The sequence below is a fragment of the Lepisosteus oculatus genome, chromosome 1 (assembly GCF_040954835.1).
Source record: "Lepisosteus oculatus isolate fLepOcu1 chromosome 1, fLepOcu1.hap2, whole genome shotgun sequence".
NCBI classification, from domain to species: Eukaryota; Metazoa; Chordata; class Actinopteri; order Semionotiformes; family Lepisosteidae; genus Lepisosteus; species Lepisosteus oculatus.
In genome coordinates, this window is record NC_090696.1 from 52,813,513 (window position 1) to 52,827,237 (window position 13,725).

A 13,725-nucleotide genomic window follows, 5' to 3' on the forward strand; every position below is an offset into this window, starting at 1 on the left:
AGTTCTTTTGAAAGCACCTTTCCACCCATAGTGGATTCTTTGCTTTGAAATGCACTTCCAATCACTGGAATCCTCTAGAAACAGCTGCTTTTATTCTGAACTCAAAATCACCACAATTGATCACAGGTGGAGCCAGTTAGTTTGTTGTGTGATCTGTAAGATGGTTATACCTGAGCAAGTTTACAAAAGCAATTGTAAGGAGGGTGTTCACTTTTCCAAATAAGGTACAGTATTTTACTGTTGTTATATTAATTAATTTTCAGAAGGTTTTAGAATTTTATTTTCACTTGGCTGAAGTGGGTTACTGTGTTTAAATAAAAATGGAACAAGCCTAATTTAATTGTTTTTGTTTTCATACAACAAAAGGTACAAATTTTGAAAGAGGGTGGTGACTACCACTGTAACTTTTAGACTAAATTATTTGAATTCAAGTAGCATTACTACTAAAGGTAAACCAGTCTATGAATGCTTGTGCAGTGATATAATCCCTTTAATTAGCTATTCTGTACACAGATAGGTGGTTTTTATTTTTACCTTTCATAAACAGGGATTTGAGGTGTGATAAATCAGCATAGGTTTGCCTTGCCGTCTCCTGAGAAGTTCAGACAAAGGCAGTGTTGGCTGTCTATTTGTACTTTAAACCTTAATACCCTAATTCCACAGCAGTAAATAGGGATCTGAAAAAGCTGACATGGGTCAAACACATTAACCATCATGTGTTTGAATGTTGAAGGTTGCCTAATTACATTTAAGACATTCTTGCATGACTATTTTACTGAAGGTAACCTGTTATAGAAGCAATTAATATGATGTATGATTTGCATTACATACCCAAATTAATTGCTTTAAAATGCAAGGGGTCATTAAAATGGCAGCATTTGCTCAGTAGAATATAGTACACTTAAAGGGTTAAGGTTAGTGAAAAAGAAATTTGAAGATCTGTTTCCTTGAAGTTCTTCTTATGCATCCCATTTTTCTAGTGTATAAATTAAATACAAACAAAATATATCGGTAATTATTGTTTTAAATATTTTTGTGAATTTTCATTGAAAGTAATTTCATTACATCCACACATAAAATTATATATTTTTTTATTTTTCGCATTGAAAGATGTCTGAGGTTTGAGTGGGAATCTACTTTTAATTGGACATGATTAGTAATATGTTTTTCTTTTCTTAGGTTTATTCTGGCAATCTCCCAAACGGCCACCTTCTCCGATAGATTTTGACTTCAAAGATCCTCTGTAAGTAACTTCTATCATATCAGAAAACTTCAGTAATTGTGTACCCAGCATTCTAAATAGGGAATGCATGTACTTCATTTATAACTTTGTTAGAGATACACAAGCCAGGAATTGGAACAATGTATTTAAGTTGTAATTTCTGTCAATATTAAGAACCTGCTTTTTCCAGTTGATTGAAATCCACACACTACATTCATTTCCATTTTTACATAACATTGTAAATGAGGGAACCTGTGAATAAAAGAACTTGTGACTTCTATTTGCTCTCAGGAGCTAACCAAGACTGGACCTGGTTATAAGACATCTAAAATCCAGTTGCTATTGTAATAGGCATTGGTGGACTAGTAGATGGTCTTCTGTCTGGAGTTGAATTTCCAAATCAATATGATGATGGGGCAGTGTGCTTTTGGAGGTACTGTGCTTCAGTGGAATGGTAAACCGAGGTCCAAACTACTTGGTCTCTAAATATATTATAGCTCATAAAGAGCAGAGCTGCCCTTTTTGTTTCACACTGGCCTCAATCTCATGTACCTAAATTTCCACCCCAAATCAATTGGTAAAGTCCTGCTTCTTCACCTGATCTATTATGTAGTGGGGCTGATGGGGCTCCTTTACCCTAATGGACAACCAATTTTAAATACAATGTTTAGCATAATAATAGCATATTAACAAATTTAATCTGTATTTGTGGAATGGAATTGTATTGTATGAAGACTATATTGTTTTAAACTTTAAAGAATCACCACAGCAGAATTATAAGTGCTTGTCATATTTTAAATATTTGTTGAGCTCTGTAATACTTTCTGTCCCTCAAGGCACTTCAGTTTTATTGTTAGTGCAGCAAGACTGTTTGCAGAGATGTATAACATCCCACATGCAGAAAAGGTAAGCATCTATATGGCATTCATTTCTACATGGTAAAAGCTGGTTGTCATAACACTAATTTTCACGCATTAAAAAGTTTATAAACCATGGTGTCAGATACACTTTTTTATATTTCAGGGTTAGAAAGAATCAACATTGATGAGTGCATTTCAAACCACAATAAAAGTAAAATGTTCACAGTAACTTGTAGATCACAAAATAGACAAAATTTGTAGGTATGCTCAATGCCATATTCTGTGATTTCAAAACAAAGCAGCCTTATTACGCTGTAAACAAGCAGGTTTGTGAACACATCTCTTTCAATCCAATAGCAATATTGCTCTCTACTTTCGAAATGGGTCAGAAAACAAATACTACTTATCTCTGCATGCAGATTGCATTTGAATGTTTCTGTAGTGAAATGGGTGCTGCACAACCAGTAATGTAAAGTCATTACAGTGACTAGTGAGCACAAAGGTCCGCTTCACATCACAATTTGCGCCATCTCTTGCTCTCACCAGTGACAAAACTAGATGTTTGCAAAAACATGGGGATTTATAGAACTTTCACAAAATTCATGATTTTGTGCTCATAATTTTTTATATACTATTAATGAATTTATTTTGTTACCAAGATTTAATACCCAGTCTGAGAAAAAGGACTGCAGTTCCCCTTTAAAGAAAGTGGGAAATTTAACAGTAGAGCGACACTTTAAAAACCAGTGTTCTTGTTAGCCTAAAATGTTATCATGATTTATTACATTATGTTTAGTAATGTATGATATTTTGCTGTTTGTTTAGATTTGTATTCTTGAGTTGTGATAGTTTGGATATTCGCTAATATGTAGAAAGGTCAAGAACTAGCCTGCTCTGAAGTATTTTTGCACCTGTTCTCCCTGCTGTTGGCTGTAAGACTTGGGAGGTTTTAGGTTTTAATCTTGTACATGACATATCACATGTGCTCTTACTAACAAAGTTTGCCTAGGTGGAACAGTTTATCGTAATGTGATACTCAATGTCTTGCCCACATATAATTCCAAATTTAATTTCATGTAGACATTCCAGTTTTGTAAAGGGACACAGAAAAAAATATTTTTACAATATCTAAATATCTTCTTCATGAATTATGATCATTCCTTTGATAAATAGCTCTGTGTTATGCATTTAATTCAGAAAAACTATATCTCGTGTTAAAGATGCTGGTTTGTACTCACTAATTTGTTTTATTAGTTCTTATATTAATGGGCGTGTATGTACCTTTAGGAAAAACTTAAGTGAATGTTATGGCCATAATTTAACCCAAAAAAGAGATTAAACCAGATACAAATTCTAAAACAATTTTGAAATAATTAAACCAGAAGTAGTTAACTCTTTTTAGTAGTACTGTGTACCCAACAACACTTGTAGTGTATGACTCACAATATTAGGTGATAAACAGTTAAATCGAAATTACATTTGCTATTGTCTTAAGGGGTATGGTTTATTTTACCACTGAAATACAGTAATTAAAAATGACCAACTAGATGTACTTGATGATTATTATAGTATCGTACTTATAAAACCAGTAATTTAATTTTAATTGTTTCATTGTGAAAACTTAATTTCCTGATCATGTTAGGTTGTTCCTTCAGAAATCAATGAGTGCCCCTTGGTCTCAATTTAGAAAGGAACCAATACACCAATTTGATTTTCACATACAGTGTATGCCTGTTATATTGTTACAAATGGGGGGTTACAAAAAATGTTGAAAATCAGGAATTGACCTAGCGATTTAGTCAGTAAGTAAAATTATTATTCATAACCCCCAACTTGTACAGGGTAAGTGCCTTTTCAGATAATACCCGAGCAGTTGGTATAATTAGAGGCATGTGAATTCTTTATCTGGCATAGCTTTGTTGATAGGAGTAATAATCCAGTCATACTTGGTAAAACAAATATTTATTACAATGACACAAACTACACTACACACAACAAAACAAAACGTACAACACACAAATTACTCTTCTATTACTAAGAAGAGATTTGTGGATAGTAAGCAATCCGCAAAGACCAAGTCTTGCTAGGAAGACAACAACAGTTTATGAAGGAAAAATCATTAGAGCTGTTAAGAAAAACCCTCAAATAGCAGTCAAATATATTGCAGAGAATCTCCTGACAGGCAGAAACTGGCATAGAAATATTATGATGCACACAGACAAACAAGCAGATGGATAGATTATACACATACAGTAACACATACTGTAGATTGTAATCTCCTGAGTGCAGAGGTGAAAGTATCTTAATTCACTGCACTTCACCATGAGAATTACAAAGACTACACTGCAAGATACAAACCTGTCATTAGCACTAGAAACAGAAAGGTCAGGTTAAAACATGCAAAGAAGTACAAAGGTGAGCCACAAAAGTTCTAAAATAATTGGTAGTATGGTATGGTAAAGATACTGTCATTCATGGCTGCCTTTTTGAACTGTCTCACTAGTCTTTATTGATAATGTAAGAGATGATGGCAGCAGAATTAATTCTGAAGTGTACAAAAACATCATTTCAGCTCATATGCAATAAAAGTTTTACCGGTTCACCCAGCATCAAGACAATGAACCAAACCATACTACACTCTTAACCTAGGAGTTCATCAACAGAAAGTGGAAACTTTAGAATTCCAATTCAACAAGAAGTAGAACTTTAGAAAGTCAGTCTCCTGATTTGAATCATGAAAGCATTCATTTACTTTGTTGAAAATGAAACTAAAATCAGTAAACACCACAAACGAAAGGGGCTGCAGTTAAGGGTTGGCAAAGCAGGAATGTATCAAGAGTCTGGTGATGTTGATGGGTGACAGTCTTAAAAGAGACATTGCTTGAAAGAGGTATAAGTCCAAGTACTGACTTGAAACTAGTTTAACCAAAAGAAAATTATTTTTTCCCAATACTGTTGCTGACCTGAAATTGGGGGATTGTACAGAAAAACATTTTTGTTTTAACATGGATTCACTTGTACAGTATGCACAAAAATATCCAGAAATAAAAATAAAATCTGTTCATATTTATCTTCTGATCTGAAATACAAATTTCAGTTGTACACAGCAAAATTGAACATTTGTATAAACATCTTCAATAATTTAGGTATTACGGTATGAGATGAGTAGCACATATTCCTCATTTGAATGACATGAGAAATGCTGAGTGTTTTCTTAGAGATATCTCCCTAAATGATTCTCTATTGGGCAAAATGTCTTGATTTAAGATGGTCACACATTATAACTGCCCATAACTGTTAGCATTTGTTTGTGAATTATATGGATTTCCAGTGCCTCAGACATAAACTTATGGCCTGCCTGTATCACAGCTTTTCTTTTCCTGAAAAATTTCTAAAGATGTTTTCCTTTTCTCATTTGATCAATAGGATCTATCACCAGAAACCATCATCCGGATCATTTCAGGCGTAACGATTCCAGAATACAAGCCTGCAGAAAAAGTACGTTTCTCAAGGTCTTTTAAATAATTTATTTTTTCAGTTTAGAACAGAATCAAAACGACCAATACCCTTTAACTTTCAATGAAGCAGCCTTTTGATCTTGTTCATTTTGAAATGTTGCCATTGAGTAAAATAATACTATTTCTCACTGATATGCTTCCTCAAAAGAAACAGGTTTAAGACTAGCAGGGTCATATTATCCATTGTTGTGTCTAAAATGATATGGACTTCATGAGTCAGGAGTTAATGGTGGCAATCCCTCGCTGCATGCCAGCAACAGATCCCAGATCCTTACTGGTCTTTTATGGATTGGAACTAGAACTTGGTTGCTGCTTTTGATTGCTTCCATTCCATCTGCCATCCAGTTTTTGTTTTCTGATCCTAGTCCTGTCTAGTCCTTTTCAGGTATCCCCCCCCCTCCACTCACAACTCCAGTAGGCATGTGGTTGGTCTGGTGACAATGCAGTGCTGGTCTAGCACTGTCCTAACAAAAGATTTATCCCAGTATAGGACCATGGAGTCACACCTCAAGATAGAATAATGTGTGAGGATCACAGGCTATGCAACTAAGAATCACTGCTGGTCTCCTGACAGTCTGCCAATCATCTGTCCTGCAAGATCTCTCTGAAAAGCCATCTGACTTGTGTGATATAGTTTGCAGCGATCAACACTCATGAGCCAAACAGCTCTACAGGTTGCCTGCTCCTTGATAAGGGCCAGACAGTGGTCTTTTCCTGAATGCTCATATAACACATAGTCACATTTTTAGCCTAGTAGTGGAGGAGAACTTAACGGGGTGAGCTGGTGGCTATAGTTCTTCTACCTAAATATGCTGAAAAAGAAAAGAGACTCAGTGCTTTAGGGTCTTCACATTACATCCAGATGCCCTTGCATCAGTATTTTGGCCTTCCCCAGTTTGGGACCTGAGATAGCTCTCTCTGAGGACCTCTCCAATCCACCATAATTGGGCTACTGCACTGCCTGGACTTGCCTTCCAAAAGTGCCTCCTGTCACAATCTTGCAAAGTAAAAGAGGTCAAGTTGTTAAATGTAATGCAGTGTACTATGTGGAACAACTGAATCATTTACCATAATCCCTTTTCCACTTAAGTTTCCCCACTGCTCATTTTTGATAGTGCAGGCTGGAACAAACACCTTACTAGGCATTTAACAGACATCTGATGTGGAGCAACACATTCATATCTTCAGAAATTCTTCAGTACTGCTATTTCAAATGTATTTTTTGTAGGAATAAGAGGTGAAACTTGCTTTTACTATTCATTTTGATCTCCTAGAATTTAGAATTTGAAACCAAGAAACAAATTCTTATCTTTGGCAGTATGTGGAAGTGCCAGTTAGTGGAAATGTTAAATTTTAACTTGTTTTAAAAACATACTGTAAGCTCTTAGTGGCCTCTTGTGATTTTTAAGTTGGTTGTTTTACATGCAAATATCAAGAATCAAAAGAAAATGTTAAAACATTTCCTGTAATATAAAATAGGAGGCTATGTGTAACTCCTATTTCATGAGAATTGTGGCTACATTTTACCATCACTGTCTTCTTTTATCGCTTTTTGTCAAAATTTTTCAACAGAAAATTGAAATAGATGAAAATGCCAGGAAGCCAGAGCAGACGAAGCTTGTGGTAAGCAGTGAAGAAGAACAGGAAGCTATCTCTCAGCTGGAGGATGTCATCTCTTCTCATGCTGTCACAAAAGGTATTATATACTTGATGTAATCTGTGGCAGTTCCTACATTCCGCACATGTATACACACATTTTCTCTCTAATTCCGTCAGTAAAAGAAAAAACTGTGGTAAAAATTATCTTCATTGTCTTTTTAAAACTAAGATTCAGTATTTGGTTCTAGAAATTATAGATCTGGGGTGCCACACCCATTTGCCTGTTATAGCACATTTAAGCTTTTATTAGTTTTAAACAAATCAGGCCCTGGTTTTAAATAAAATATCCAATATTGCACCTGCCCAAAATGCTCTACTTTTCTAGTGTATATGGTGTAGAGAGATGTTTAGGGAGATGTAAACATGGTGTCAGAATCTCAAATGATCTTTCAAAGAAAATTGTAAAAGTTTCTCTAACTGAGCTGAAGAAGCAGACAATCGAGACCAGAGGTTTACAAAAACATTTTTCTCTGGTGACTGTGATATCCAACCATCAACACTGGCAGGTGGGCACTTTAAGTAATTCTTTGTCAATCACAACATAGTACATAGTATAATTTAATTAATATTGCTATATTATACCTTTAGGATTTACTTAGAAATTTCAGCACATTTATGTCAGTAAATGCTTCATATGTAGTCAAACTTAAATACAGTAGCTAACAAAACTGTTCACCCCCCCTCCTTGGACATTTTATTGCTTTACAATATGGAATGATAATGTATTTAAATGGTAAATGGTATTTACATTTTTGCCATTGATCAACACAATGTTAAAGTGAAAACAAAATTCTACAGATCCTCCTAAAGTAATTATAATTATAATAATATAAGAGAAAATGCCATGACTTCATGCAAACCATTCTAATGAAAAGAAATGGCACAAGTATAAGAGTGTTTCTGTATGGGTGGTGCAACTTCAACACACATTTCACATATTGTACTTTTGCAAATGGCTAAAAAAGAAAAAAAATGTTTACATGACATGATCATTCAATTCAATTCAATTTATTCACAACAAGGTTGCCCCAAGGCGCTTAACAATGTAAGTGACCATACATGTGAATACAGAACAGAAAAGACCAGAAGACAACGAAGGAGAGGAACCAAAAACTCCTTAGTAAAGAGAAAAAAAAACCCTAACGATTAGTTAAATATGAAGTAAACACTTAAGGATGGTTCCACATAAACCAACGTCAAACTCAAACCTGTGTAACAAAACAGAGTGGTCAACCGTGTCAAAGGCAGCACTAATATCTAGAACCACAAGAACTGTTGCATTCTCCACGTCAGTAGCTAACAGAATGTCATTTACAACTGTTGTTAATGCAGTTTCAATGTGGCATTTGTTTGTTTAATGCATCCTCACACGGGGATGTGCACATGTGGACATCTGATTTCCTTCCACAGTCCGAACACGTTGTGCAAGTTCATCTCTGAATTACCCTATCCTATATGCATGTATGAGTGCCTTAATAACATAAGGACTACGTTAAAAATAAAAATAATGCTTTATTTAAAAACATAAAAGACAGCCACAAACAGTTACTACAAGTAGGCTACAAAAATATCCTGAATGTCTCAGTTTGAAAACACATGCATTAAACATATACTGTACCAAAACATATTTCAGAGTTCAGAATCTTCTTCAATCATCTGTCTTCTTTAGGCAAATTTTCATTGAGGTGAAATTTTTTTCTAATTTTTCAGATCATCTCCACATTAAACCAGTGTTTTTTGAGAAGGATGATGACAGCAATGGACACATTGATTTCATCACAGCTGCTTCCAACCTGAGAGCCAGAATGTATAACATTGAGCCAGCCGATAGGTTGAAGACAAAGAGAATAGCTGGCAAGATCATTCCTGCCATAGCAACAGCTACTGCAGCCGTGTCAGGATTGGTTAGTATGAAGATCAAGAGCTGTTTCATGGACTGTAATGTAGTATTCTCATCTCTTGTTTTATGAGCACATTTGGTTACAAAATCTCTTGCTTGTGGTTTGATAATATTTTTAAAAATTATGCATTCAAAATATTATTCCACACCATAACTAGTGTAATGCCCTTACAGTTTATGTTAAGATAGGTTAAGCAACTGCACTGTTTTTCCAATGTTCAGTGACTGCATTCATGATGTAGTGTAACCAGTTTTCATTTTAGAATATTGATTTACATTTTGTAGTTGTTCCAGAGTCCCACCACCATTTATATAAAACTAATTGCTTCCTGTTTTGAGTTAAATGCACTCCCTTGTAATTTCATCTTGTGCTCAGTGCTGATCCTGAATAAGTCCAATGAGTTGACATTGTCAGTGCCTTTGAGTGTTGTTGAATTGGGTCCTTTCATAGTCTTCTCTGTTTTAGACTCAATTAACTTAGCCTTTCAGTGAAGGATTTTAATGTCACTCTTTTCTGGAGTGATTTCAGGGCAACAGTACCTTTTTATAACAGAGATTTAAATTATACACCATATTCCAAGTGAGGCCTTAAGGCATTATTCTAGCAGTACATTGTATCTTAACATTGCTTGCTTTCTTATTGCTTCTCCATGTGTCTGGAACATAAAAAATATTGTCATTATAGACACCCAAAACTTTTACAAGGTACCTTCTTCAAACACTGTAATTCGCATCTTATATGTTCTTGCACTTTGTATTTCTCGTAATTTTAGGATGTTTTTTCTTTATCCTGTTTTCTAGGTGGCTTTAGAGATAATTAAAATTGTTGGAGGACACTGCTTTGACTCTTTCAAGAACTGTTTTTTCAATCTAGCAATTCCAATCATAGTGCTCACAGAACCTGCAGAATTGAAACGGACAAAAATTAGGTAGGAGCATTCTGTTTGAGATAATTAATGATATACAGAAAGTAAATTCTTCCCAGAATTTTTGTAGCATAGTATATGTATTATGCTGATTAGCAGTTACTACTAAGGTTCTAAGGGAATCTGTGCAGTGTTTCGTGGTTTTGTGTTAGTAAAACACAAAACTTATGATTGTTTGCCTTTGTTTCATCGTGTCTTTAATAAGAACAGTTTAAGCATAAAAATAAGTTTATTGATTAAATGTTTTCCTACACAAAAATAACAAATTTAAAACTAAATTGTTGATGTTCACAAGTTTAAAATGAAATAATGTATACAAAGAACTGGACATCAAACCTACTACCGAGAGCTTTGATTATGGAAGTAATGTAGTTAACAAACTACAGTGTTATACTGTAGCTTTCATGCTTTGTTGTGTATTTATCTCCTCTACAAAGCCTTCCATTTCTTTCATTCAGAAGGCCATTAAATCATGAAAAAAAAACGTTAAAAACTATAATTTGTCTAATGTAACAATGTTCCTTATTTTTCAGTTATATGAAAAAGATATTTAAATGAAGTTCTCAACAATTGTGGTTCAGACCAAGCTAGGGTTAAAGAAAATCCAGAATTTCGATTTTTAGCACTAAGGTCTTATAGTATTTTTTAACTTTTCATGTCTACAGTTCCCGTGCCTGAATTATACATGTAATGAAAAAGTTCTAATTTTTTTACAGAGAACACATTTATTTCTCAATCTGGGACCGATGGACAATTTATGGAAAAGAAGACTTTACCCTTTCTGACTTCTTTAATGCTGTGAAGGTAAGACCTCTTTTTTCATTTTTTTGCTTTATTCTTGTTTAATAAGAGCAGGACTTCCAGCGTAAGCATTGTCTTTTATCTACTGTGTTAAATTAAAACTTGGAAGGAAGGGAGCCTGTTAATCTTCCTAAAATGTATAGGTTGTGATGTGTCAATGAAATGAAAAAGTCAGAGTTCTTGGTTATATAGAAAATGAATGTAGAATATAAAGTCAAGAGAAGTTATGTTGAAACCATACCAAGCATAAATTCGAACATATCTGAGGTACTGCCTATCATTCTGATTTCCACTCAAAGGTATCAAGAAAGTCCAGAGAAAAGAGACAAAACATACTCTAGGATTTAAGAAGGACAAGCTGAAGGAACATGATTCTTTCAGTCACAGTACAAGATGCCTGATTAGGAATCTGCACAGTTATTTCACGTATAGTGAGCAGAACATGGACATGTTACTATGAACTGGTTAAATGCCATTTTCACACAAATATTCAAAAATTAACCATTTTCATTGTTATTCATTGAATGCATTACTGTAGTGGAGACAATCAAGATGTACTCAAAGCCCCTGTTGTCCAGAGCAATAATTGTAGAGAGCAGCATAGTCAAAAATCCTCTCTAAAATGGACATTAAAACCAGTATAGTATTCCCAGCACTGGTTTTCTGTAATAAAAGTTATTTGATGAGTGGCAGGTAAAAGAACCACTTACAGATACCAACTTCTAGATGTCTATTATTTATAACAATAAAAGCCAATACTACATTCTTTCCAAAGTAAAATGTATTTAATTTATAACAGGATATGGAAAGCACAGCATTAACCAGTTATTGATAATGTATTTCCTTAGAAAAGTTGTTATCCTGTGCTATTTGTTTATCAATTAGGCCTTGGTCATTAGTATTTACAGGTGCATGTTTACCTACAGTGGATATAAAAAGTCTACACTTTTTTTCTGATGTAAAGCCAAAAATCAAGATAAATCATGTCAGACATTTTTCCATCTTTAATGTAGCCTTGCAACCAACAAAATCGAAGAGAGAAACAAATAGATAATTATTAGGAAAAATAATTTAAATGGAAAAAAACCTATAACACCCTGGTTGCATAAGTGTGCACACCCTTTGATAATAGGGGCTATAGCTGTGTTCAGAGTTAACCAGTCATCCAAAGTTGTATCAAGATATTTTGGCACAAAACCTGCTGGCCTCAGAAAGTGGAATATGAAGAGGAATTTCACCTTCCAACATGATAACAATCCAAACCACACATCCAAGTCAACCAAGGAATGGCTTCAGAAAAGGAAGATCAAAGTCTTAGAATGGCCCAATGAGAGTCAGCGTCCAGGTGTGCGAAGTTGATTACAAAGACTTTCTGCTGTAATGCAAAAGGTGCTTCCACAAAGTATTAGTTGGTGGGGGGTGTGCACACTTATGCAATCAGGGCGTTGTAGGTTTTTTCATTTCAATTATTTTTCTTAGTAATTATCTATTTGTTTTTCTCTTGAATTTTGTTGGTTGCAAGGTCACATTAAAGATGGAAATATGTCTGACAAGATTCATCTTGATTTCAGGCTTTACATCACAGAAACCTGCAATTTCAATAAGGGTGTGTAAACATTTTATATTCACTGTAAGTCCTAGTAATGTCATTCTCAGAATGGTATGTACAACTTTGAGAGAGATGTCAGGTTCTTGTAAAGCAGTCCTGCAGTTCCCCAGGGCATGCTGCATGGCATCAAACAGCTTCACCAGGCTAATCCAATCTGACTAGATGACTTTTTCTGTCATCTAAGTCCAGGTTTACAAAAGGACTCACCAAGTATTCACAAGTCCAGCTTTATTTAGCTTAGAGGTACAGCTACTAGTATTTTGCTGTTCAGTAACCAAGGATGTGTAGTTTCTTATCCTGTTAATCTATCATGATAAGTACTTTTTTTTCAGGAAAAATATGGTATAGAACCAACCATGGTCGTGCACGGTGTTAAGATGCTTTATGTTCCAGTAATGCCAGGACACAACAAGAGACTTAAACTCACGTAAGTAGAACATCTTCACTGAAACATACAGATCTTACATTATTTGTGGCAAGCTTCATATAACTTTTGGTCCTCATGTAGTCATTGTATTTTCTTAAGCTATTGGTTCTAGAGCTCATTTGCTATTTTTAGTGACTTTTTATGAACTGTTCATGAAACAATAATTTTATTGTCTCTCAGATAAACAAGTCTGTGTTCCTACTTTTCTCATGTGCACTTTTAGGATGACTTTAATAAAATCCAAGTATTAGAGTAATAACCTTGGGGATCAACTTGCCATTATATTCTCAACATTAATAAGAAATTCATTAAACAACAATTTAATTGACTCATAAGTCTTTATAGACTGTTTTCAGATAGATTATCATTCAATCTTAATCTTCTTTCACTGTTAATGACAGGAGTCTACTAGCAGAAAAAAATATTTCAGTCTCAGGGTGTCTCTAGATCACAAATGCATTGCTGCATCTTTTAATGAATACGTTTCTACAGAATGCAAAAACTCATCAAGCCATCATCCGAGAAGAGGTATGTAGATTTGACCGTATCTTTTGCACCTGAATCCAATGGAGATGAAGACTTGCCTGGACCACCTGTAAGATACTACTTCTGCCCGGAAGACCTCTGAAGTACCCATAACTGAGAAATGAAGGACCACTAGCATTTGAACAGCAGTGTAGCACTTGACTGTAAATGACTTTACATATTACTGCATACCTCTCTATGCAGTTGCCTTAATCTGTGTTCAATATTGATCTTGTTAATTATCTTTATAAATGAACTAGTAAACTTGTACACCCGGA

The 13,725-nt window shown here is 34.6% G+C and overlaps 1 protein-coding gene across 5 annotated transcripts in view; it reads left to right on the forward strand.

Moving 5' to 3' along the window:
- Positions 1-13,725, forward strand: part of uba6 (ubiquitin like modifier activating enzyme 6) — a 107,689-nt gene extending 93,964 nt beyond the window's left edge. For all 5 annotated transcript variants that reach the window (XM_006629887.3, XM_015345322.2, XM_015345319.2 and 2 more), the window contains 9 exons: positions 1,180-1,243; positions 2,059-2,128; positions 5,509-5,580; positions 7,173-7,296; positions 8,970-9,163; positions 9,961-10,088; positions 10,802-10,889; positions 12,828-12,922; positions 13,415-13,725. In XM_006629887.3, the coding sequence (XP_006629950.3) occupies positions 1,180-1,243; positions 2,059-2,128; positions 5,509-5,580; positions 7,173-7,296; positions 8,970-9,163; positions 9,961-10,088; positions 10,802-10,889; positions 12,828-12,922; positions 13,415-13,550 (971 nt within the window). In that variant the 3' untranslated portion in view covers positions 13,551-13,725. The remainder of the gene's footprint in view (positions 1-1,179; positions 1,244-2,058; positions 2,129-5,508; positions 5,581-7,172; positions 7,297-8,969; positions 9,164-9,960; positions 10,089-10,801; positions 10,890-12,827; positions 12,923-13,414) is intronic.